Raw genomic sequence first — 25,579 nt, 5'->3', positions numbered from 1 at the left:
GGTAAAAACAATAACTGCAGATTCTGGATTAGTGGTGCTGGAAGAGCACAGCAGTTCAGGCAGCATCCAACGAGCAGCGAAATCGACGTTTCGGGCAAAAGCCCTTCATCATGATGAAGGGCTCTTGCCTGAAACGTCGATTTCGCTGCTCGTTGGATGCTGCCTGAACTGCTGTGCTCTTCCAACACCACTAATCCAGAATTACAGACACCCGCACCAATCAACCACACTGCCCTGTGGCCCAACATTTCAACTCTCCCTCCCACTCTGCCGAGGACATGGAGGTCCTGGGCCTCCTTCACTGCTGCTCCCTCACCACCTGATGCCTGGAGGAAGAACGCCTCATCTTCCGCCTCAGAACACTTCAACCCCAGGGCATCAATGTGGACTTCAACAGTTTCCTCATTTCCCCTTCCCCCACCTCACCCTTGTTCCAAACTTCCAGCTCAGCACTGTCCCCATGACTTGTCCTACCTGCCTATCTTCTTTTCCACCTATCCATTCCACCCTCCCCCCACCGACCTATCACCTTCATCCCCTCCCCCACTCATCTATTGTACTCTATGCTACTTTCTCCCCACCCCCACCCTCCTCTCACTTATCTCTCCACCCTTCAGGCTCTCTGCCTGTATTCCTAATGAAGGGTTTTTGCCCAAAACGTCGATTTTACTGCTCCTCGGATGCTGTCTGAACTGCTGTGCTCTTCCAGCACCACTAATCCAGAATCTGGTTTCCAGCATCTGCAGTCATTGTTTTTACCTATTTCAGACAACTTCGCCACTTCACAATAGTGCTATGAGATCTTTTGCACTTGTCTAGACCAGACAGTGCCTCAAGAGCAATTCATCTGAATAACCTGTTGTGGAGAAAATCACCAGCCTCGGAGTCACAGTCAGGGTTCAATGACAGAGTTTATTATACAAGGAACTACCGGAGCTCCGGGGAAAGAGAGACACCAACAGCACAGTGGTCAGCTGCGATTCTTCTCTCAACCCAGAGCACGTCAAAATACTTTGATACATTTTGTGATATAATAGGTCAGTAATGAGGTTATTGTCTCTGGAACATAGTTTGTTTGTTGTAAACATTGCAGAATCATTGATAGTTTTGATGCAGCCTTTGTTAATTTCAGTGTGGTCATTGTCAGTTTCAGTGCAGACATTTTCAGTTTCAATGTCTGCGTGGAGGTCCATTGCTGTAGTGATGGGCGTTAATTGCTCTTCTTGAGAAGGATGATTACTGCAGCCCTGGCTATTAGCACTTTGTATTGACTCCATAACAAAGTGTTAGCATTTCTGTCAAAGGTGATGGCTGGACCCAGACACTTCTGCGGGCAGTATATGCTACTCATGTGTATTCTCTCCCCCACCCACCTTAAACTAATCAACTAGGTTGTGAGTGACATTCTGGTGGCCCCAGGCAGTATCTGTGTTTGCTCTGTTGTCTCTCTCCATATCGTGGTCTGGTGGCCATCTTGAGTGTCAAGTGGCCAACTTATGTTTCAGCGGCCATCTTGTGTGTCCGTGTGCCTAGTGTCATCCTGCCCCGTGCCATCTCCCCCTTCATTTCCCCCCCTTTATGGTCAAGGAGGCAACCTTCGGAGGTCTTCCACAGACCACCAATTTACATATAGAAGTAAGTCATCTCTCGGAGCTCCTCCTCCCAAGGGATATCATGGAGTGCCAATTTCTCCATGGTGACACTCACTGCTGATACAACTCTCGTCAGTAGCACCTTAAAGTAGAGCTTTAAATGCCCAAGGCCCACACAGAATGTTAGCATGAATGCAATGAGGCGAATTATCCCGTGTGTCAAATAGGATCCCCAAGATTTACCTATCAACCAATTTAGCCAGCTGTCTGTAATTGTGGAAAATTATCTATTCTTAGATGACTTCTGTAATGTTATGAGAGTCATCAATAACATGGGTGATACTATTGTCACCAATAATTGTACAAACTCCCCCTTGCTGTGCTAATTGATAATCCACTGCATAATGTGTCTGCTGTGTGTGGAGTCAGAGTTTAGCCAACTCTGTATTAATTGCTTCCACAGCTTTTGAGGTATTATTGCCCAAGATAGTTAGGCCACATGCAAGGTAATTTTGATTTTTAATGCTGACGACCCCTGCTGCACCTACCAAATATAGAGATCCCAAAAATCCATATCCCAGTGATGACCCCAAAGTGGTGGGGACCTGCCAGTCAGCACAGAACTCCTGACTGACAGAGCAAGTCACTATTCCTGATGAAGGGCACCCCCCCCCCCCCCCCCACCCCCCAAAACATCGACTTTCCTGCTCCTTGGATGCTGTCTAACTTGCTGTGCGTTTCCAGCAACACACTCTCAACTCTTATGTCTGTCACATAAGTCCCCTTAAGTAGAAAAACAAATCCCTTCGCTGTGAGGTAACATATTGTCCTGTCCTTCTGTCTGTTTGTTCGCACATGTCTCCCCTGTTCCCCCGTGTGCCCAGCCCCCAAATGGTAAGTGTCGAACAGGTATGTCCATGTGACAGAGCTGACAAGGGTGCACTGACCACATATGAATTGTCTGCCTGCGGTCACATTCAAGCAAGTCTGCTTGCTGCAGGTGCAGATAAACTGTCCCCTGGTGACTGTACAGTGCTGATAAGTGCACTGTGTCTGGACACATGACTCATGTTTGGGAACCAGGGCATAAACGCATCCCCATCCCTGCCCTGTGAAACAGAGTGGGTAATTACCGGGATTTAAATGGGTTTTCTCTTCCCTAGGCTGGGGGACCTGGCCCCATGCCCAGCTGCACACACGTGCCCTGGTGTCCCCGTTTGAATTTTCCTATCTGCCCCTTACACGGTGCTCCCGAGGTGCCTACTGTCTACAGGTCACAAGGGGTCTAGACTGTGGTGGCCACAAATCGGGATTCTATTGATCGCGCCAGTGGGTAGCAAACAGTTCGGTTCCCATGCAAACTTAGGTGGATTTTATAGAAGAGGTTATCTTCAAATCCTGACATGCTCCGGACAGTTGTGACACTTAAACAAAGTAAGGTACATACAGGTATGTACATTTTGCAGTTAAAATAAAGTTATCAGTCAAAGTCTTTCGTCAGGAGGTGCAGTCGTGCTTCTGTATGGTTTGTTCTGTTGGGTTTTCGGTACTCGCCCCGGGATGACCGTCATGTCCACCATTCCTATCTGCACCTGAAGAATGGTCAATGAGAGTAGTTTGCTCATAGGAGTCTCTAAATGGTTTTAGTTGGGTCCAGTGCCTTTTCCTTTAATATCTATGCAGGCCCAGGTGTCCCCACTTATTACCACGTCGTATGGCCCATTCCATGTTGGGGCAAAGCCTGGTTTGTCGGGCAGTGCTCACACCAGGACACGGCTTCCTGCTGCTGGGTCCTCAGGGACGATTTTGAGTTTTCCTGCCTTGTCCTTTTTGTCCTGTTTATCAATTACAGATTTCTGCATCCCTTTCAATTGGGCACTTAATTCTGTCACGTACAACCGAATTTTGTCTTTTAGTGGACCCACATCGGTGCCACCTGTGATTATTGGCTCTGGCAATTGCATTGCTCACCTGGTCATTAATTCATATGGTGTTAACCCAGTTGCCCGATTCGTGGTGGCTCTTAATTTCATTAGTATGACTGGCGGCACGTCAGCCCATTTTCTGCCTGAGGTTTGCATAGTCATAGCTAAAGTATTTTTGAGCATTCTGTTAATTCTGTGTACCATCCCTGAGCTCGGGGGTTGATAGGGAATGTGACATTTTTGTCTAATGCCGAGTAATTGGCAGACAGTCTTCTTGACCTTGCCTGTAAGATGTGTCCCTTCGTCGGAGTCGATCTGGAGGGCTACTCCCCACCTCGGGATTACCTCCTCCGCTAACATTCTGGCCATAGTAATAGTTGAGTAGCACCCAATGGGCCTTCTCCTGCTACCATGATCTTGGGTGATCACTGCGGAGTAAAATCCTCCCTTATTATTACAGTGAATGTGAAAATACTTGCTGGGATCTGGCAGCCCTAGCCTGGGGGCCAATATGAGTCAAATTTTAAGATTTATGCTGATTGTATCCCTCCTCCTGTTCCAGCCTCCAGGTTACAGGTTCCAGGGCGGGCTTGCCTCCTTTAATTAACTTCTGGATTGGTTCAGTCAATTTTGTGAACTCGGGTATAAAGCTCCGACTATAGTTGAATAGCCCCATGACCTTTCTGACTCCGCTGACAGTGGCAGGTCGTGGCATCTGTTGGATTGCCTTCTTGCAGTCATTGGGCATTTCTTTGAGTCCCTGGGATATAAGGTGTCCCAGGGATAAGACTTGTGTTTAGCCAATTTGTGCCTTTGTGGGGCTAACATTTAACCCTGCTGTTGCCAATTCATGTAATATTAGACATAAAGCTTCCTGATGTCCTGACTCAGATTCTGACGCAAATAGGATATCATGTACATATTGGAGGGCAGCGCTACCCTCTGGTAAATCTATTCTCTTCAAAATGTTGCTCATCAACCTGTGAAAAATAGTGGGGCTGTTGTGGAACTCTTGTGGCAGGCGAGTCCACGTATACTGCCTGTCGCTTACTGTAAAAGTGAATTTATTCCAGGACTCTGGGTGTAACGGGATAGACCAGAACCCATTGGCTATGTCTAAAACAGTAAAAATCTTGTGCCGGGTCCAAACCATTTAAAATGGTGGAAGGGTCTGCTACAATAGGGGTGACCTTATTTAGTCCTGTATAATCAATGGTGAGCCTGTAGCTCCCATCAGGCGTTATTACTGGCCACGTCGGGGAACTAGTTGTACTTATGGTTGCTTTCAGAATTCCCTGTTTTACTACTCCTTTCTCTATGTCCACAACTGCTTTTTCTGCTTCTGGTTTTATTGGGTATGGCGGCAGGGCTTATGGTCGGGTCCAGGAACCCTTTTCGAATCTATGTTAACTAGACCTGTATCTAACTTTGTTTCTGCCCGTGCTCCAGGGATGGAGGCACAGATGGCTCTGAATCCCCATTTTTGAGGTTCCAGTCCCTACTGGGGCTGTACCCACGTTAATAGTTTCAAGGTGACTTGTAGGTTTCCCAATCTGTCTTTCGACCGTCCTGTCTGAGCCAAATCAATTAGAACATTACATTCTCTCATGAGATCATTACACATTATGGTGCCCTCGTTATTATGGCATACATAGAATTTCATGGCGATATATATACATATATATTGTTTATTTCTGTGAGGGTAGTTTTGCTTAGGTAAATTGGTGTTTTATCCCCACCTACCCCAGGTTAGTGAATAGTTTTATTTGTGTGGGCTAAGGGTAAGTTTGTGATGGATACAGCTGCTCCTGTGTCTACTATAATTTCACATTTCCTCCTTCCTATTACTGCAGGCACGTAAATTCTCCCATCTCCCTTACCCTCATGAATGGGGGCAGTCGGTTGTCAGCTCTGCTGACTTCAGGATTCACATGGTTCCGCGGTGTTCCGGGTGGTGTTTGGGGGTGCCCATGCTTTTCCCAGCATGTGTCTATTCTGTCACAGTGCCTGCAGTATTTTACATTGTTCCCTGCCCTATTCCTTGCTCGTGGGGCCATACATTCTCTAGAAAGTCCCTGTCAGCCACAGTTGTGGCAGGATTGTTTTATTCTACTGTCGGCTCCATTCCAGTCGGCTGCTTTGTCGGGTCTTGCCTTTATTGCAGGAACTTCTGCCTTCTGCGCCCTGCTAGCCCACTCAACTAGATTATCATAATCCTGGGACATTATTACTCCTATTTTCAGGATGGCTTGGTGTGCACTAGAGAGCCCATCTTTTAAAAGCTTGGATGAATGCTCAGTCCCCCCGTCTGGATTCACTTACCCTGAGCCTTCCTGATAGACCCTAAACAATGATTCCCCATGCTTAGAGGCTCCTTCCCCTTTATGTTGCTCAGTGGTTGTGATCTTGCTCCAGTTCGTGGGCGCATTTCCGAGCGCCCTCTCGATATCCACTTTAAAATTGGTGAAGGGGGCATGCTGGGCAAATATCTCAGCTGTAAGGGCAACGGCATATGTCCACCAAGCTCCCCATAAGTCTCGGGCTGCTGTGACATCAGGTCTGCCAGTTACCTGTCTCCACTTGTCCGCTGGGCAAGCTGCCTGGACCAGTTGGTGTAATTGGTGCCTACCCATACACTATCCAGTTCTTCCCAGAACCTGGTGTTTGCACTCTGGGGCTGTAATTTGCCCAGGGAAGCCATAATTTGCTGCCTATCCCCTTAGGTGAAGGGTTTATAATTTGCTTCGGGCTGTGAGTATGTTCCTCCTCTTGTAATGGGCGCTAAGTTATGCTCTTGCACGGTTCATCCAACAGAGGGAGCAGTTGGTCCCTGCTGGACGATTTCATAGGAGGGGAGAGAGTCATGTACTTTTTCTAATCTTTGTTCTAACTCCTTTGTCCTGTCCTCCAGCTCTTCAATTTGTCCTTGACCTTTTCTCCACCTGCTAGTGGAGCACCTACTTGTTCAATTAGACTTGCTAATTGGTACACTAACATTACCCCTATCTTTTTAGGTTTATTTCGTTTTTGTTTATCTATCCACTCTCTCTGTTGTGCTAATGTCTGGGATGGATCCCAACCACCTTTCTTCATTTGCTCTGTCAACCTCTGTCTGTCTGCCTTGTATTTCTCAATAAGGGAACCTGCAGTATTCCCTCTTAAAACTTTAATCTGCTATTTAGCAGATTGTGTACCCCCAGTAAAATATTCCTAACCAGTGGTGACTTCTCTACCGCCTGGCCAATAACACTGTCCCAGCACTGTATGTACGCTGTCTCCTGGTGGGACTTCTCACCCTCCTAGCTACCATTACTAGTCAGTACCTACCAGTTGGCTAGGAATGCTGGCTCAATAGGGTGTGCTCTCTACCGGGACTCCTGTACTCTCCCGGCCACGTCTACTGACCAACACCTCCTGATAGGTCCAGAAACCTGCCTCTAGCCCAGTGTGCTCTCTACCGGTGGGAGTCTTTCCCCTCCCACCACCACCGCTACTATTTAAGCTCTGTCGTTTTACTATGGACTGACAGGGTATCACATTTACTCACAGTGTACACGCTCCCCACCTTGGTAACGTGCCCTCCACTGAGATTTGGCTCTTGCTCAGAGTGATCAGCTCCTCTTCCTCACCACATTGGAAATTATGAATGCAAACAGCACCCAACCTTAAACTTAAACTCTAACTGGACTGTGTGTTGTTCGCGGTAAAAACAATGACTGCAGACGCTGGAAACCAGATTCTGGATTAGTGGTGCTGGAAGAGCACAGCAGGCAGCATCCAAGTATCTTCAAAATCGACATTTTGGGCAAAAGTCCTTCATCAGGAATAAAGGCAGTGAGCCTGAAGCGTGGAGAGATAAGCTAGAGGAGGGTGGGGGTGGGGAGAAAGTAGCATAGAGTACAATGGGTGAGTGGGGGAGGGGATGAAGGTGATAGGTCAGGGAGGAGAGGGTGGAGTGGATAGGTGGAAAAGAAGATAGGCAGGTAGGACAAGTCCGGACAAGTCAAGGGGACAGTTACTGAGCTGGAAGTTTAGAATTAGGGTGAGGTGGGGGAAGAGGAAATGAGGAAACTGTTGAAGTCCACATTGATGCCCTGGGGTTGAAGTGTTCCGAGGCGGAAGATGAGGCGTTCTTCCTCCAGGCGTCTGGTGGTGAGGGAGCGGCAGTGAAGGAGGCCCAGGACCTCCATGTCCTCGGCAGAGTGGGAGGGGGAGTTGAAATGTTGGGCCACGGGGCGGTGTGGTTGATTGGTGCGGGTGTCTCGGAGATGTTCACTAAAGCGCTCTGCTAGGAGGCGCCCAGTCTCCCCAATGTAGAGGAGACCGCATCGGGAGCAACGGATACAATAAATGATATTAGTGGATGTGCAAGTAAAACTTTGATGGATGTGGAAGGCTCCTTTAGGGCCTTGGATAGAGGTGAGGGAGGAGATGTGGGCGCAGGTTTTACAGTTCCTGCGGTGGCAGGGGAAAGTGCCAGGATTGGAGGGTGAGTTGTTTGGGGGCGTGCACCTGACCAGGTAGTCGCGGAGGGAACGGTCTTTGTGGAAGGCGGAAAGGGGTGGGGAGGGAAATATATCCCTGGTGGTGGGGTCTTTTTGGAGGTGGCGGAAATGTCGGCGGATGATTTGGTTTATGCGAAGGTTGGTAGGGTGGAAGGTGAACACCAGGGGCGTTCTGTCCTTGTTACGGTTGGAGGGGTGGGGTTTGAGGGCGGAGGTGCGGGATGTAGACGAGATGCGTTGGAGGGCATTTTTTACCACGTGGGAAGGGAAATTGCGGTCTCTAAAGAAGGAGGCCATCTGGTGTGTTCTGTGGTGGAACTGGTCCTCCTGGGAGCAGATCCGGCGGAGACGGAGGAATTGGGAGTACGTGATGGCATTTTTGCAAGAGGTAGGGTGGGAAGAGGTGTAATCCAGGTAGCTGTGGGAGTCGGTGGGTTTGTAAAAAATGTCAGTGTCAAGTCAGTCGTCATTAATGGAGATGGAGAGGTCCAGGAAGGGGAGGGAGGTGTCAGAGATGGTACAGGTAAATTTAAGGTCAGGGTGGAATGTGTTGGTGAAGTTGATGAATTGCTCAACCTCCTCGCGGAAGTACGAGGTGGCGCCAATGCAGTCATCAATGTAGCGGAGGAAGAGGTGGGGAGTGGTGCCACTGTAATTACGGAAGATCAACTGCTCTACGTAGCCAACAATGAGACAGGCATAGCTGGGGCCCATATGTGTGCCCATGGCTACCCCTTTTGTCTGGAGGAAGTGGGAGGATTTGAAGGAGAAATTGTTAAGGGTGAGGACCAGTTCGGCCAAACGAATGAGAGTGTCGGTGGAAGGGTACTGTTGGGGACGTCTGGAGAGGAAAAAACCGAGGGCTTGGAGGCCCTGGTCATGGCGGATGGAGGTGTAGAGGGATTGGATATCCATGGTGAAGATGAGGCATTGGGGGCCAGAGAAACGGAAGTCTTGGAGGAGGTGGAGGGCATGGGTGGTGTCTCAAACGTATGTAGGGAGTTCCTGGACTAGGGGGGATAGGACAGTGTTGAGGTAGGTAGAGATGACTTCCGTGGGGCAGGGGCATGCTGAGACAATGGGTCGGCCAGGGTGGTCAGGCTTGTGGATCTTGGGAAGGAGGTAGAACCGGGCAGTGCGGGGTTCCCGGACTATGAGGTTGGAAGCTGTGGGTGGGAGATCTCCTGAGGTGATGAGGTTCTGTATGGTCTGGGAGATGATGGTTTGGTGATGGGGTGTGGGGTCATGGTCGAGGGGGCAGTAGGAAGAGGTGTCCTCGAGTTGACGTTTGGCTTCAGCGGTGTTGAGGTCAGTGCACCAGACTACCACTGCACCCCCTTTGTCTGCTGGCTTGATGGCGAGGTTGGGATTGGAGCAGAGGGATTGGAGGGCTGCGCGATGTGAGGGTGAGAGGTTGGAGTGGGGGAGGGTGGTAGACAGGTTGAGGTGGTTAATGTCCCGGTGGCAGTTGGAAATGAAGAGGTTGAGGGAAGGTAATACGCCAGCGCAGGGTGTCCAGGTGGATGCCGTGTGTCGGAGGTGGGCGAAGGGGTTCTCGGAAGGTGGGCAGGAGTCCTGATTGTGAAAGTAAGCTCGGAGGCAACGGAAGAATTGTTCGACATCACGGCGTGTATTAAATTCATTGTTGCGTGGATGGAGGGGGATGAAGGTGAGTCCTTTGCTGAGGACTGATTGTTCGTCCTCAGTGAGGGGGAGGTCTGGGGGGATGGTGAAAACTCAGCAGGGCTGGGACCTGGGAAATGGTGTGGGTGTAGAGCTGGGAGTGGGGGCGGAACCTGTAACTGGAGTGGGTGTAATGGTGGGGGGCACTACCCCTGCTCATGAGTCCACCCCCATTCCTCCCACAGCTACCTGGATTACACCTCTTCCCACCCTACCTCTTACAAAAATGCCATCCCGTATTCCCAATTCCTCCGCCTCCGCCGGATCTGCTCCCAGGAGGACCAGTTCCACCACAGAACACACCAGATGGCCTCCTTCTTTAGAGACCGCAATTTCCCTTCCCATGTGGTTAAAGATGCCCTCCAACGCATCTCGTCTACATCCCGCACCTCCGCCCTCAAACCCCACCCCTCCAACTGTAACAAGGACAGAACGCCCCTGGTGTTCACCTTCCACCCTACCAACCTCCGCATAAACCAAATCATCTGCCGACATTTCCGCCACCTCCAAACAGACCCCACTACCAGGGATATATTTCCCTCCCCACCCCTTTCCGCCTTCCGCAAAGACCGTTCCCTCTGCGACTACCTGGTCAGGTGCACGCCCCCAAACAACTCACCCTCCAATCCTGGCACTTTCCCCTGCCACCGCAGGAACTGTAAAACCTGCGCCCACACCTCCTCCCTCACCTCTATCCAAGGCCCTAAAGGAGCCTTCCACATCCATCAAAGTTTTACTTGTACATCCACTAATATCATTTATTGTATCCGTTGCTCCCGATGCGGTCTCCTCTACATTGGGGAGACTGGGCGCCTCCTAGCAGAGCGCTTTAGGGAACATCTCCGGAACACCCGCACCAATCAACCACACCGCCCCGTGGCCCAACATTTCAACTCCCCCTCCCACTCTGCCGAGGACATGGAGGTCCTGGGCCTCCTTCACCACCGCTCCCTCACCACCAGACGCCTGGAGGAAGACGCCTCATCTTCCGCCTCGGAACACTTCAACCCCAGGGCATCAATGTGGACTTCAACATTTTCCTCATTTCCTCTTCCCCCACCTCACTCTAGTTCTAAACTTCCAGCTCAGTAACTGTCCCCTTGACTTGTCCGGACTTGTCCTACCTGCCTATCTTCTTTTCCACCTATCTACTCCACCCTCTCCTCCTTGACCTATCACCTTCATCCCCTCCCCCACTCACCCATTGTACTCTATGCTACTTTCTCCCCACCCCCACCCTCCTCTAGCTTATCTCTCCATGCTTCAGGCTCACTGCCTTTATTCCTGATGAAGGGCTTTTGCCCGAAACGTCGATTTTGAAGCTACTTGGATGCTGCCTGAACTGCTGTGCTCTTCCAGCACCACTAATCCAGAATATGTGTTGTTTGCCCCTACAGAGTCCAATGTTACCTGACTTTGCCACTTGTGCTTCACAACTCCTATTGCCCTTGGCGCCTCAATTCCCACTTCAAATCCCAACCTTCGCATGGTGGGGCTACCCCCTCTTAACAACCGGTTTAGGGCAGGGTTTTTGAGACAGGCACTACCTTATCCTCTGGCTGTTTCAGCACGATCAGCTGGTTCTTACAACAGTTAATACAATTAACACTTATTCTCCACAGACATCCATTTAAAATTTTTTTAACTCAGTATTGTAGCAAGTTAGACATTACAATCGATATACCTTTTAAAATGTGTCTTTGGCCCAGTCTGACTCTTCCCATTTGCAGGTACAAATTGGTTCTTACCCTGGTCCCCCAGAATTGTGACCTTTGACCAGGGCACCAGTAATAAGAACCCTGCCCGCAGTGCCAGTTGTTGTGGGGAAAATCACCAGGCTCAAAGTCTGAGTCCAGGTTCAACGATGGAGTTTGTTGTACAAGGAAATACCGGCTCTCCGGGGAGAGAGAGAGAGACTCCAACAGCACAGTGGTCAGCTGCGATTATTCTCTCAGCCCTGAGCACATGTCAAGATACTTTTATACATTTTGTGATATAATAGGTCAGTGATGAAGTTATTGTCTCTGCAACATAGTTTGTTTGTTGTAAACATTGTAGAATCGTTGATAGTTTTGAGGCAGTCATTGTCAGTTCCAGTGCAGCCTTTGTTAATTTCAGCAAGGTCATGTCAGTTTTAGTGCAGACATTGTCAGTTTTGACATCTGCGTGGAAGTCAATGGGCGCTAATCACTCTACCTGAGAAGGATGATTACTGCAGCCTGGCTATTTGCACTTTGTATTGAGTCCTCATCAAACAATTAGCATTTCTATCAAAGGTGTTGGCTGGACCCAGACACTTTGGCGGGCAGTATATGCTACTCATGAGTATTCCCTCCCCCACCCAACTTAAATTAATCAATTCGGTTGTGAGTGCATTGTGCTGGCATTCTGGTGGGCACAGGCAGTATCTGTGTTTGCTCTGCTCTCTCTCTCGCTCTCTCCATATTGTGCTCCAGTGGCCATCTTGTGTGTCAAGTGGCCAACTTATGTTTCAGTGGCCATGTTGTGTATCTATATGCCTAGTGTCACCCTGCCCCGTGCCATCTTCCACTTCAAACCACACCTCTAATAGTAGAGCACACTGATATCGATGCAGTGCTGTTCCAAGCTAGATTTTCATGTTGAAATCCTGAACTGGGAATTGAACACAGGATGTGAGTGTTTTGGTGGAGGGAAAGATTGGGAAGGCTGTCCAATGGTCCCTGTCCACAGGGTTCGCTGAAGGCGTTTCTTTCAGTTTTTTCAGTGTATGCTGCTCCTTGATTTCTCCTTCTCCAGATACTTTCACTTACTGGTGGAAGGTACAGGGTGGACGTTTCATCTTTAAGTATCTTTGGATAATCAATTAAAAGCCACAGCTTGCAGTAACTGGAAAAGACAAAATAAGCTGGCAAGCTTCAAGCATGAGAAGCTTTTTACCACAGAGCAAAATTAGCTCCTTCTCCTCCAGAGGTCCGATTGGTTTCTGCTAAAACATTCACAAAAACCTCCAAAACAGATGAAAGAAGCATCTTCAGCAAATTATGTGAACAGGGACCATTGGACTTCTTTCCTAATCTTTCCCTCCATCAAAACACTCATATCCTGTGTTCACCCCAGGCAGGTCACCCACATAGGAGCCAATCATATCGTTATTGGCAGGCAGAAGGCCTGTATCATCAAAAATTAAACTTCCACTACTGCTTGAACAAGCAGTTATGTAAACAGCGCTTACAATGAGTGTCAGGTTAGTCGCTTTTAAGAAGTACAGCAATCCTTCATCAGTTTTTGGTTTTGAAAACAGTTTTCTTTCCCCCATTTCAGTCCATAATCAAAAATAAAGTAAAAAGAATAGCTTTATAGAATGTAAAAATTTCATAAAGGAGCCTTCTCTTTAGGGAGTATATGATAGACATAATAGATATTCTCCTCATGATTCTCCATGCATTAAACAAAATACAGAAAAGCATTGTGCCACATTGCTTTAACTAATCTCTACAAATACAAAGAGTTTAGTTCATCTTCAAATAATGTTCTTTAACACAACCTGGTACATTAATATGTGTTTGCCTATTTTCCATGTCTCCTTTCTAGAACATAGAACACAGAACAATACAGTGCAGAACAGGCCCTTCGGCTCTCGATGTTGCACCGACCTTGAACTATTCTCAGCTCTTCCCCCTACATTATCCCAAAATCACCCATGTGCTTATCTAAGGATTGTTTAAATCTCCCTAATGTGACTGAGTTGACTACATTAGCAGGCAGGGCATTCTACGCCCTTACCACTTTCTGCATAAAGAACCTCCCTCTGACATCTGTCTTAAATCTATCACCCCTCAATTTGTAGTTATGCCCCCTCGTACACACTGACATCATCATCCTAGGAAAAAGACTTTCACTGTCTACCCTATCTAATCCTCTGATCATCTTGTATGTCTCTATCAAATCTCCTCTTAGCCGCCTTCTTGCCAATAAGAACAGGTTCAAGTCTCTCAGCCTTTCCTCATAAGACATTCCCTCCAGACCAGGCAACATCCTGGTAAATCTCCTCTGCACCTTTTCCAATGCTTCCATATGCTTCGCGAAATATGGGGACCAGAACTGTACACGATATTCCAAGTGTGGTCGCGCCAGCGTTTTGTATAGTTGCAGCATGATATTTCAGCTCCAGAACTCAATCCCTCTACATTTGAAACCTAACACACCGTATGCCTTCTTAACAGCACTATAACCTGGGTGGCAACTTTCAGGGATCTATGTACATGGACTCCAAGATCCCTCTGTAGATCCACACTACCAAGAATCTTTCCATTGACCCAGTACTCTGCCTTCCTGTTATTCTTCCCAAAATGCATCACCTCACATTTAGCTGCATTGAACTCCATTTGCCACCTCTCAGCCCAATTCTGCAGTTTATCCAAGTCCCCCTGCAACCTGTAACATTCTTCCACACTGTCCACTACTCCATCACCTTTAGTGTCATCTGCAAATTTACTAATCCATCCACCTATACCTGTGTCTAAGTCATTTATAAAAATGACAAACAGCAGTGGTCCCAAAACAGATCCTTGTGGCACACCACTAGTAACCAGACTCCAGGCTGAATATTTCCTATCAATCACCAGTCGCTGCCATTTTTCAGAAAGCCAGTTTCTAATCCAAACTGCTAAGTCACCCTCAATTCCATTCCTCTGCATTTTCTCCAACAGCCTACTATATGGAACCTTATCAAAGGCTTTACTGAAGTCCATGTATACCACGTCAACTGCCCTACCTTGGTCACCTTCTCAAAAAACTCAATGAGGTTTGTGAGACACGACCTGCCCTTGACGAAACCATGTTGACTATCTGAAATCAAATTGTTGCTTGCTAGATGATTATAAATCTTATCTCTTATAATCCTTTCCAAAACCTTTCCTACAACAGAAGTAAGGCTTACTGATCTATGATTACCTGGATCATCTCTACTGCCCTTCTTGAACAAGGGCACAACATTTGCAATCCTCCAGTCCTCTGGTACCAAACCTGTAGACAATATCCAAACCTGTAGATCTTTCTGTTGGATTAAAATTGTCCATCAGTGCTCAATCTGGGCAGTTTATGTTCTTGGACCTGCACCCTTGGATAGCCAGAATTAAATTTCTCAAAAAAGATATCATTCTATAGCTCACCATCAGATAAAACTCACATCTATTTGGAAAAGGATTTGAACTCATTCCCTGGTCTGGGTATCAAAGCCACATTATGTCTTTCACTTCAAATATGAATTACCTTTTTAAACAATGTAAGTGAAAAAGCTGTGAATATTTTTTCATTTTACTTTAGGATTTAGAATTATGTCATGTAAAATATGCAGCTTAAATAATTTAAGAAAATCTGTTCTTCCATAAATGCTTTGTATTGTCTCCAGTATTTATCTCATGAGGATGCCACAATACAGTTCAATACAATTAATGTCATCATAGTAAAAGGTTTGAACAAACACTTTTTGATAGAGCATTTTAAATCTTCTTAGAACAAACTTCATTATTAGAAATGTCTTACTATTTAAATCATTCTGTTCCAGCTGAAACAACACTTAAAAATTAGGTTAAAAATCTTTTGGAGTTTCTATTATGATAGTCCAACACATTCCCGGTTATTGTATCATCTGCTTCTGATGTATTTTAACATTGCAACATATTCAAAAGTGTGTGGCTTAGTGTGTGTCCATATTGTTGCTAGGGAAATTGCATTATTAACTCGTGGTGTTAGGGGAACATAGAAAGATCAGAGCAAGGAGTTGAGCATTCATCCCAAGCCTGGGCTGACTATAATAATTATTGATGTGCACCTCAACTCCACTTGTCCGTGCTATCTCCATGTCATGTAGTACACTTACCAAACAAAACTCTTTCCATCTCGGTCTTAACCATTCCAACTCCACCCAGTATCTGTTGCTTCACATGGCAGAGAATTGTTTGGAAAATGTTTACACTTAATGCTCTGTCATTAATTGTAACATTATATCCCTTCATTATTTTGTACTCCCACCATAAGATTCTCTGTGTCTATCATCTCACATCTCTTCTAACACTTTAAATTATGAGGAAAGTAATGTGGGTATCTGTGAGTTTGTATGAGACAGAGGCAGAATGTGTACTGTGCTTGGCTAATGCACCATTTGTGAAAATGATTAATATAATCCACTTTCTTGACATCAATAGATGACCTTAATGCAATTCTTGGATTTGGACGCATGGCCTTGGAGGCAGGTGTTCAATCCTAAGATTGCATTTTTACACTGGAAAATAAACAGCAGCATTATAAAATGACTAATGTGACGATTGAATATGAATTGTTATTTTGTGAAGAATGCACAATATTTATTACTGTAACAGCCTATGTACTTTTAGAATTATATTCCACATCAAAAAATGTGTAGGTTAATTTGTAGATTTTGACGAAAGCATATGATGTGCTATGAAGACAAGTGCAAAGTTATGAAGTTTGTTCCATGCTTAATGCATTGTTTTTCTGTAACTTTTTAAAGTTTGTACCACTGTCAAGTTTATTGCAATGAGAGTTGGATGAAAATGTATTGTTAACCTGCTGTGGAGGTCTAGTGAACCACTCATTGCCCTGTCATTCTGTAGGACTGATAACTGAAGTACAGTTGTTACACAATCAGAAATTGCTGGAAAAACTGATATCATCCGTGGAGAGAGAACAGAGTTAATGTTTTGGGTTCAGTGAGTCCTTTTGAGAACCTGATGAAAGGTCTGAAAAAGGGTCACTGGACCTAAAACATTAATACTGCTTTCTCTGCACAGATGCTGCAAGACCTGCTAAGTTTTCGTAGCAATTTCTGAATTTGTTTCTGATTTCCAGCATCTGTAGTTCATTTTGTGAAACATAATTGTTAAATACCTATATGTTTTCTAAAACTATGCTTTGGTTAGTAGGATTTAACTGGAGATCGCTTTAGTGTACAAAAGGGTGAACTTGCTCACAGTACTATTTTTTTCTTCTGAGTGCAAATCCTAATGTGAAAGTCGAGTGCAGTTGAGGAACTGAGTCAGGACTCTGGGAAGAGGTTTTGGATGGAGGTGGCCAATGCAGACCCTCTAAGTTCTGTTCAATTAAGGATGGTGGACTAGGTCCTGAATCACAGGGTCAGCAGTGGAGTGGGGGGGTGGGGGTTGGGGGGGTTGGGGGGTGGGTTTGGGGGTTTTGGGTTTGCATAAAAGTCATGCCACTGAAGTAGTATTTTAAAGACCCCAGGCTAATGAGCTGGAGACACATTCTCACAAGGAAGTTAAATTCAGTTAATGTGGAGAGTGTACAGGAACATGGAGATTTTCACTGGCCTGCAGTCTTACCTGGAGAGCCTTATCCACCACAAATATTTGGATTAACTTTATTTTATGTTCCAACACCTTTCCTCCTTCAGAATCCATGGAGACCAGAACATGTCCTGGAGTTTTTATGGCCCTTGAAAATTGGGCTATCTGTGTTCGCTAAAAGTGTATTTTCAGCATTACATTTTCACAAAAAACAAAATTCTGGAAATACCTGTGTCTGAATCTGCCTGAAATGATTGACACTTTATTCTGAAAACTGAATCTTACCAAACAGGTCAAGCGGAAAGGTCAGATATTTTGGAAGGTGGTGTAGTATGATCAGCTTCAATTAATTTCTTATTGTAATCGAAGCTCATTCATACATTATTAAAGGAAATTATCATGGACCAAACCGAACCTCCTCAAAATGCATTAAGAAGGTAGTCTTGACCCTAACATTTTCGTATTTGAAAGGTAAGTGTAAGACAATGCATTCCAGATGCAATTCATTTGGTCAAACTACCTGCTCTTAAGCAAAACACACTTTATTTTAGCTGTAGTATAAAAATACAAACAAATTAAAAATAGTTGGTTTAACTATAATTCTATCAAAAAGCTTAAGAAAATAGCATATTGACTACTGCTAATTAACTGTTCCAGGCCATAACATCCTATAAACACACCCTTGGCTGAAACAAATTCTGTAAAATAAATTGTCTCGCATGCAATTCTAGCTTTTAGAATCCCAGCTTTTAGCTGTAACAGAGAGAGGAATAAGAGCTTCCACATCCAGCTTCAAAACACCAGCAACTGCTGAAAGCAAAAACTAAAAATCCTGGTTCTGTGGGAGATTGATTCCAACCATTCAGGCTGCTTTTCTTTAGAAAAAAACACACCAAGGCTTCACAAGCTGTTTACTGGTTGAGGAGTATGCTGCTCTCTGTCTCAAGCTTTCTTCATTCAATAAGGGGACAAAATATGCTACTTAAAACCATAGAATCATCACAAAATTACGAATTATGTTATGCACATACCTCACCTTTCATCTTCAGAAGTTTTCTTATACATGGGGGATTCAGCGAAATGCCGAAAAATGACCTATTAAAGGCTAACGTTGTGCTGAGCTGGAAACAGAAGGATTTAGAGGGCGAGAAATTTATTTTCAACTCCTGTGCGATATTGCTTTTGTTTTAATGTCACAATCCTGTGTTCTTCCGTGGAATATTGACAACTAACACATCAGTGTATATGGAGTGGAGCACGATGCCTGCTATAGGGAGAATATTTCAGAGGATATATTATCCACGGTAAAACACATAGATTATCTTCAGGGTAGCATATAACTGCATTTATTGTATATTGTATGAGAAATGCCGTGTGTGTTTATATATGTGTGTGCGCGCGCACACATTATTTAAATTATATGCTGTATTATGTAAAAAATGTCATCTGGTTTTAATTTTTTATCGAAGAATTAAAACTGTTCTGTTGCACAATTGATAATACAAATATACTGGAAATAACGTGCAGTGAAGTGTAAACTAGGGTGTATTGTTAATAACAGAAACTGTAGCGAAATACAAATTTAACAAATGCGCAATTCTGAAACCGCGTTCCTTCTGTGTAGATTCTAACTCGAATCCGCATCAATCGGTTGGTCTTACGTTTTCGGATCTTACTTGCAGATGTATATTTTGTTTTGAACTGGTGGGCAAAATCGGTTGAACACTTGTAACAAAAAACAGCAAATCCGAATATTCAGACAGTTGGGGAATTGTCTTTCTGTGTTGCCATTGAAGTTGACAGCTAGATTTTGTCTTTTTTTTTTGCAAATGAATACTTTATTGACACGAATATAATTTGAAATCATTGACAAAATGCAGACATTCTACAGTACAAGTGCTATAAAATGATCCCAAAAAAAAGGCCTAACAGCTGTTAATATAGTATAGACAACATCAGGCATCATTGCAGCCGAATTTATTTGCAACAATAAACTGGAAATAAATATTAGATTTGCGTAAATTAACTATATACAGAGAAGAACATCAGAATTGTAGACTATTCCAAGTGCATGTTTCAGGGCTTGCCATTTAGTTCAGTATTGTAACACCGTGTCCCCTCTCAAACCCAACAGTTTTAACCCATTTCCTGGGAGACATAAAGTTCTTTGCCGTGTAGCATTTATTTCGGTGATCTTATATATTTTAATTTTATTTTACATTATGTGATCGGCAGAACAAATATCATCATCTTCTATTATATCCACATCGTCTTCACGGTCCTCCAACACAAAGGCGTTCTGGCTGCTTAAAGGCTTTATGTCTGAGGAAGTTTTCTGGTTTAACGCCGCCTCACTGACGCTGGACTCCAGGCAACGCTCCCCGGCGGGGGAGCTTTTCTGACCATGATCATCCCGAGTCTTTCTTAGTTGTTTTTTATGTTTCATCCGTCGGTTCTGAAACCATGTTTTGACCTGGAAAATGCACCGAGAAAAAGCTTTGGAAAAATGAAAAGCGTTATCGACCCAGTGAGTTTACTTTATCTTCAGGTATGTCTGCGAGAGGCGGCATGTCTGCACGGATTGGATTGATTGATGGGCAGAAATCTTTAACGAACGAGCCTGAGGAAAATTTCGAATGCAAGAGACATTGGACGGATAGTTCGTACTGAAATGCCACTGGTAAAATTTGCACAATCAAATCCAGTACTTTTAGAAAAAGTTCTAATGACTTATTTCTGCTAAAAGTATATAAAGATGAACACGCCGTTGTGTAGTCAATCTTTCAGCCTATCTGTTGAGGAACGCATGGTGTGATCAATCACTGAAGGAGTTATCTAAGCTATTTATAAATTCAGGTAAAGGTTAAGGCAACATTTGACAGCATTTACTTTCGGTCTGGATTTGTGGAAATAAATGTATTATTAACTCATGGTCGGTTCAAAGAAGCAGCTGACCACTACCTTCTCAAGGGCAACTTGAGATGGGCAATAAATGCTGGTTCAGCCAGCGACTCCCACAGCCCGTAAATGAAACAAAACAATACTGGAAATAACGTGCAGTGAAGTGTAACTCAAAACTCGATATTCCCGGCGTCAGAAATGACTCGAAGGATATGAGTGTACGTTTGTCTAGTATTTAATTTCAGAAGTGGCAGCTTTAATTCCAAATGCAATTCTCTTTGAACTAACTTTGAACATTTGCAGCGTATTCCGATTAAGACAATCTCAAATCTGAACAATTGTCAGTCAGCGTTCACTGCAGCTTCTTTTGTTTATCCACATGGAAACACTTCCTTTCTGTTTCTATGTTGACGAGTTTGTATGGTTATTGTTCACTATCATCTGGGAGATGATAGTTTCAGACCCTACCGATGACATTTTAAATGTTTGCATTCTGAGCACTGAGTTGAGTTCCTTGTTCCGACACATTGTTGGTGAGTGTAAAAGTATGTGTGTTACTCTGCTATTTCGAATCAGGTTTCTTTCCGGGGGACAGGGAGTTTGTTTTTAAATCTCTGGCACCAGTCTGTGCAGTGGGTGAAAGATGTGAAGCTGAATCAAATTGGGGAGGTGTTTGTGTTTTTCTCTGCCTCCAGCCTTATGAAGGGAAGAAGTTAATTGCGAGTTGTCAGAACTAAGTTCAGTCCTAAATCACGTCTTTCCTGGGCTCAGGACCGCGTGATCGATAGGGAGCCGCGATTCGATTTGGTTGAAACATCCAACCCCAAACTTGACCTGAAAATCGCTTTAAGCACACAGAAATATCCAAGCACTCGATCAATAACCAAGTGCTGACTTGTGAATGATCTAATTGCACAAAGATCAAGACACCTTTACAACAATTTGTTCCCACTTTTATATCTTAGTTGATTTTCGTTTGAAAATCTCATTTCTCAATTTATTAATGGAGTGGTGCATTGCATGATTGTGTTTCAATGTATTAATTCCGCTTATGCCAGACGAAGTATAATGCCCCTCCGTGGATTACTGCTCTATTTCCTTTTATTCTGCCCCCATCCCAATCCCATCTCCCTCTCACTACTTGCTTCCCGGCTATAACCCGGCTATGTGGTAAAAACAATGACTGCAGATGCTGAAAATCAAATACTGGATTAGTGGTGCTGGAAGAGCACAGCAGTTCAGGCAGCATCCAACGAGCAGCGAAATCAACGTTTTTTAACCCGGCTATACCTGGGTCTCCGAGAGACTGAGTGCCGACGCCAGTTCCACCCTCTCTGGGGTTGACAGGTAACGCTGAATCTCGAACCGTTTCTCCAGGCCTGAGAGCTGTGAATCCGAGAAGACAGTCCTCGCTTTCCTCCGCCTGCAGTGTTTGCCTGGGAGCTCCGGGGGGTGTTGGAATAGAGCTGGCATATGCATACCTACTGATTACGAACGAGACAATACTCCCAACATGAATAACCTTCCCAAGTCACTATTGAACATAGCTTTAAAAAAAACATCGTGCAACTTTTTAACCCTGGTAAAATTAATTCACAATTCCGAAAATATTTGTTTGGAGGTTTTTGATGAGCTCTGTTCTAAAATTGGGCAGAACAAGTTAAAACACCTATTCTGAAGATGTCCTATCGTATTCTTCGGTGTTTGAGCACAAATTCTGCATCTAGCTTCTAATGGTGGACTATAAAATAACGAAGCAGGTTTTTAAATCAAAGCAAACAATTGACTTGCCGCCGATAACGTGCACGGGGCAATTCTGATCCTCCTTTTAAAAATCGGCGTGAATACCTGATTATCACAATCGATTATAAGTGTATCAGGTAGCATTCCATGACTTCATTTTTATTATTGCAAGTTATTCTATTAGAATCACTGCGACCGTTTTGTTTAAAGAATCGTCCCGCCCATTTCTGTAAAATCTTCCAGACTCACTTGCCACAAATGCCGGATTCATCGAACCAATTGGCCTTGAAGTGTCTGGTCTGGATACATTTAATGCAATCAAACATCCCGCTGTATCTGTAAGGCCTGTCGTATCAGAGCTACAGAATAGGATTTTGCAGATATATTTGCATCTAGTTGGAATTATTTCGGTGTATTTATTGAGTTTCATTCAAACCTTGAAACCAGGTGTGGGACAATGCATTGGCCTTTGTGAGCAGTCACCCACACAGCTTTCCATCTCGCCCACCCCACCCCTTCATCTGTAACACTTCAAGTTGAGAATAGTTTACACAGACTGGTTTCGTGTCCATATAATAGCAGGTCAGTTCATGTGTGACCAGATTCACATGAATCAGTGGCTGCATTTCCCTCACTAGCTATTTTCTGCCGTGTCACCCCAAGAATCGGTCCGTTTGTTTATAATTTAAAACAACTTTCATCTTAAAATAAGATGCGATTGGGAGCTGATTGCGGTTAAATCCCTTGAAACACAACCTCGATTCTCGAGTATTCTAAACTCTGATTCCCAGTCCTTTAAAGTCAAATAACGTTTGGTAGCCAAATGCCAATGTTCTTCTGGGTCATACTCGCTCCCTGATTGGTTCCCGTGAGTTAGGGCGAAAATCTACCTCCACTATTTAATTGTTAACTTTCTGAAAATTCCGCAAAAGTCTGGGCTTTATTGCACTTCAGTTTGTTTTAACATCTATCTGTCAGTGTTTGCTCAGGATAAGCTCACTGTCACGAACTGAGCTAGAGTTACGGCACAGCCTCCTCAATCTCCCTTTCAATGTTTTATTTCTTGATTGACAGTTTAGGTTCAAAACATTCAGGAGCGATGAAAAAAAGAAAAAAAAATATTAATTTTGTATGTGATATTTTAAGTAAAACGCTAACAGCACCATCTATGGCAGCTATATCCATTTATTGTAGATTTTAAATAGATTTCCCCCATTTTCGACTATTAAAAATTTAACTAATGATACCGTTCAGTTGTGCTTCACATAGATTTTATTTTCCATAAACACTTTACACAAAACCGAATAAGTTACGTTTTGAGTCAAAGAGTTTTGGAAATTTATTTTATTTTAGTTTTATTTCGTTTTATTTATTTTGTTTTATTTAGTTTTGGAAATTTATTTTAGATTTCACCTTGGCTCCCAAAGAATGCACTGTAGTTTATCCAATGTCCATCTTACCCGAGTGTAACACGGTTGGAGTAACCGAAAGTTTAGCGAGCTCACGGGAGAACTGAGGAGGACAGCGTTCCCTTAACTCTAAAACGAGACATCATTTTATATATCCCAGATGTTTAAAGTTGCCAAGGTATATAGGGACAAGGAGAAAACAAAAAAAAATGGCGTTAAGGTAGATGATCATTCATGATCGAATTGAATGGGAGCTCTGTCCTGAGAAGCCCAATGGCCCTTGCCTCCTCCTAATTCACATACTTCTAAAAGAGCCCATTTTCGATCCAATGTTGGAATCCCAGTTTTACTGGAGTTTCAAGTGACAGAAATGTTTGAGAACAGCTTTAGGCACATCAGTTTACAGTCTAATTTTCCCTTCATTTGGGTTAAAATACATAATTAAATAATTGTCTTAAATACTGCAGAAACTAATATGTTCAGATTTCCTCAGGAAAGAAGGAGGGGGGATTTCAAAAGATGCTAAAAATCTTGAAAACTTTTTAAAACATTCAACGTGAAGGATTGTTTCAATCGTCAATCGTTGGCTATCCCTTGGGAATGGGATCACTTTCAAATTATAAAACAGTAACCAGCCATTGCAACAAATTCACTTCGAAATCGATGCCCTATTCAAAAGAAAGATATTTTGTCACATAGCTTGAAAGAAAAAAAAGTATAAATTACAATTTCCTGTTTTCTTACATCTTTTTCTGCACGCGTTTCCGTAGAAAGGAAGAGCAGCCTCAGAGTCAGGAGAACACTGAGCCAGCAACTGCTCACTACCCCCGCTTCTGAAACTCAATATCGGAATCAATGGAATTCTTTTTGGTTTGTTTTTGGTGCAAGTTATCGAATGTTGCCTGAATTCCCTACCGTGTGGAAACAGGCCCTTCGGCCCAACAAGTCCACACCGACCCTCCGAAGAGTAACCCGCCCAGACCCATTCCCCTTTGACTAACGCAGCTAACACGATGGGAAATTTAGCATGGCCAATTCACCTAACCTGCACCTCTTTGGACTGTGTGAGAAAACCCACGCAGACACGGGGAGAATGTGCAAACTCCACATAACAGACAGTTGCCCGAGGTTGGAATCGAACCTGGGTGCTGTGAGGCAGCAGTGTTAACCACTGAGTCACCGTGATGAAATGGCGTTATCACTCAGATTCGTAAATGCTTCCCTAAATTGCGCGACTATGTCGTTCCTTGTACGCAAATGTTAACAGCGTCATGCATTCCATTAAACCTCGGATAACATTTAGTTTCGAAGAAAAAAAAACTCTTTGGAAGTATGTGTGCCCCGCTTAATGTGGCCTCCTCTTTATACTCTGTGTCCACCCAGAGGGATGCTGTTCTGCTCACACAGAGTACTCTTATAGGAGTTAAACCTGTTTCAGCGCTCCGAACTATGTTCTATCATTCAGTTAGCAATGAGTGGCGAACAAGCAAGACTTACCAGGCGAAGTGAGAAAGTATGGGTGATGATGCTCCGGCTTGTGGAGTGGGTGGTGTGGATGAGGTGCCAGTATGGTCGGGGTTGGCACGATAGGGTATCCATACTCTAGCAAAGGGACGCGGGATGCCAAGGAACTGGCAAAGGAGACGGGAGGGGCTTCCCTCAATGGCTTGGGTTTGTGCAGTAAAATGTCTTCGATGAAGAAAGACGTTGGCCGTTGGACAGAAACTTGTTGAATCGGGGATGTGAAATTCAGATTCATTTCTCCACTAAGTTGGTTGCTGTCAGTCCAAGGGGATAATCTTTCGGGTTTTTTTTAAAGTGTGTTACTTCCGTTTGTTTTGTAGCGGGTCAACTCCTCTGACAAGCTCAGCTCCTGTTTTTATTGCCGAGACTCGGGCGAAATGCCTTGCTTTACATGCAACAGGTTTGCAGGAGGTTGGGAGCTTATTGACTGAAGTAGGACCTGCTCTTCACCGGGAGATAGGACTGCCCTCAGCCAATGGCGAAGCTGCAGGGCGGAGGATGGCAATTGGTCGTCATCCTTGCTGGGGACCTGAGCGCAGGGAACGCTCATTCACAAGGAGCTAGCCTTGGTGCTGAAAGGGCCCGGCTCAGTCAAATCATCGTTTTAAGTATTTGAACGCTTTTACTGTATTCTGACAATTGTTTTCCCGAACGAAAACGCGCCCGTCTTTAATTTGCCGAAATGATGCCTGCCCTCTATATAAAATAGCTTCCCTTCTCTCTATTGAATGACCTCTGCGCCGCTAATAGGCTTCACATAAGACTTAACAGTGGTTGTGGATTGGATGAATTTCTCAGCTGCTCGCCTCTCTATGATATATCTGTTCCTTAAGAAATCATTTAATAAAACCTATCAAATTCAGTGATCACTTGAAATGCTATAGTGTGCAAAACTACAGGCGAAGTGCTGAAACTGGAGCTAAGCTATTTGCTTGATGAAGGATTGCCCGGAGCGCCTCTTTCTTGGCCGCAACCTTCCAAGGTAAAGAA

The 25,579-nt window shown here is 44.5% G+C and overlaps 1 protein-coding gene across 2 annotated transcripts; it reads right to left on the bottom strand.

The window, feature by feature from the left end:
- Positions 1 to 18,863: 18,863 nt before the first annotated feature.
- bsx (brain-specific homeobox) lies at positions 18,864 to 24,970 on the bottom strand. Of its 2 annotated transcripts, none has more exons than XM_072592924.1 (3): positions 24,563 to 24,970; positions 21,204 to 21,397; positions 18,864 to 19,485 (listed from the first exon to the last, which is right to left on the bottom strand). In XM_072592924.1, exons 1-3 carry the CDS (start codon positions 24,822 to 24,824, stop codon positions 19,228 to 19,230), a joined length of 714 nt encoding a protein of 237 aa, XP_072449025.1. In that variant the 5' UTR covers positions 24,825 to 24,970; the 3' UTR covers positions 18,864 to 19,227. The 2 variants fall into 2 exon arrangements, with proteins under 2 accessions (XP_072449025.1, XP_072449026.1); XM_072592925.1 differs by having other exon boundaries at positions 21,204 to 21,394.
- Between the last annotated feature and the right edge of the window lie 609 nt (positions 24,971 to 25,579).

This window comes from Chiloscyllium punctatum, chromosome 23 (genome assembly GCF_047496795.1).
Source record: "Chiloscyllium punctatum isolate Juve2018m chromosome 23, sChiPun1.3, whole genome shotgun sequence".
Taxonomy (NCBI): domain Eukaryota; kingdom Metazoa; phylum Chordata; class Chondrichthyes; order Orectolobiformes; family Hemiscylliidae; genus Chiloscyllium; species Chiloscyllium punctatum.
Note: the sequence above shows the minus strand (reverse complement) of the source record. Positions and strands in the feature narration are given on the sequence as shown.

Excerpts from the sequence above, each read along its gene's own strand:
- bsx (XM_072592924.1), bottom strand. The coding sequence starts at position 24,824 with ATGAATCTGAATTTCACATCCCCGATTCAACAAGTTTCTGTCCAACGG. Across the intron at positions 21,398-24,562 it reads ATACTTTCTCACTTCGCCTG|TAGGTATGCATATGCCAGCT; the intron begins GTAAGTCTTGCT and ends GTTCGTAATCAG. Across the intron at positions 19,486-21,203 it reads TCAGTCTCTCGGAGACCCAG|GTCAAAACATGGTTTCAGAA; the intron begins GTATAGCCGGGT and ends TGCATTTTCCAG.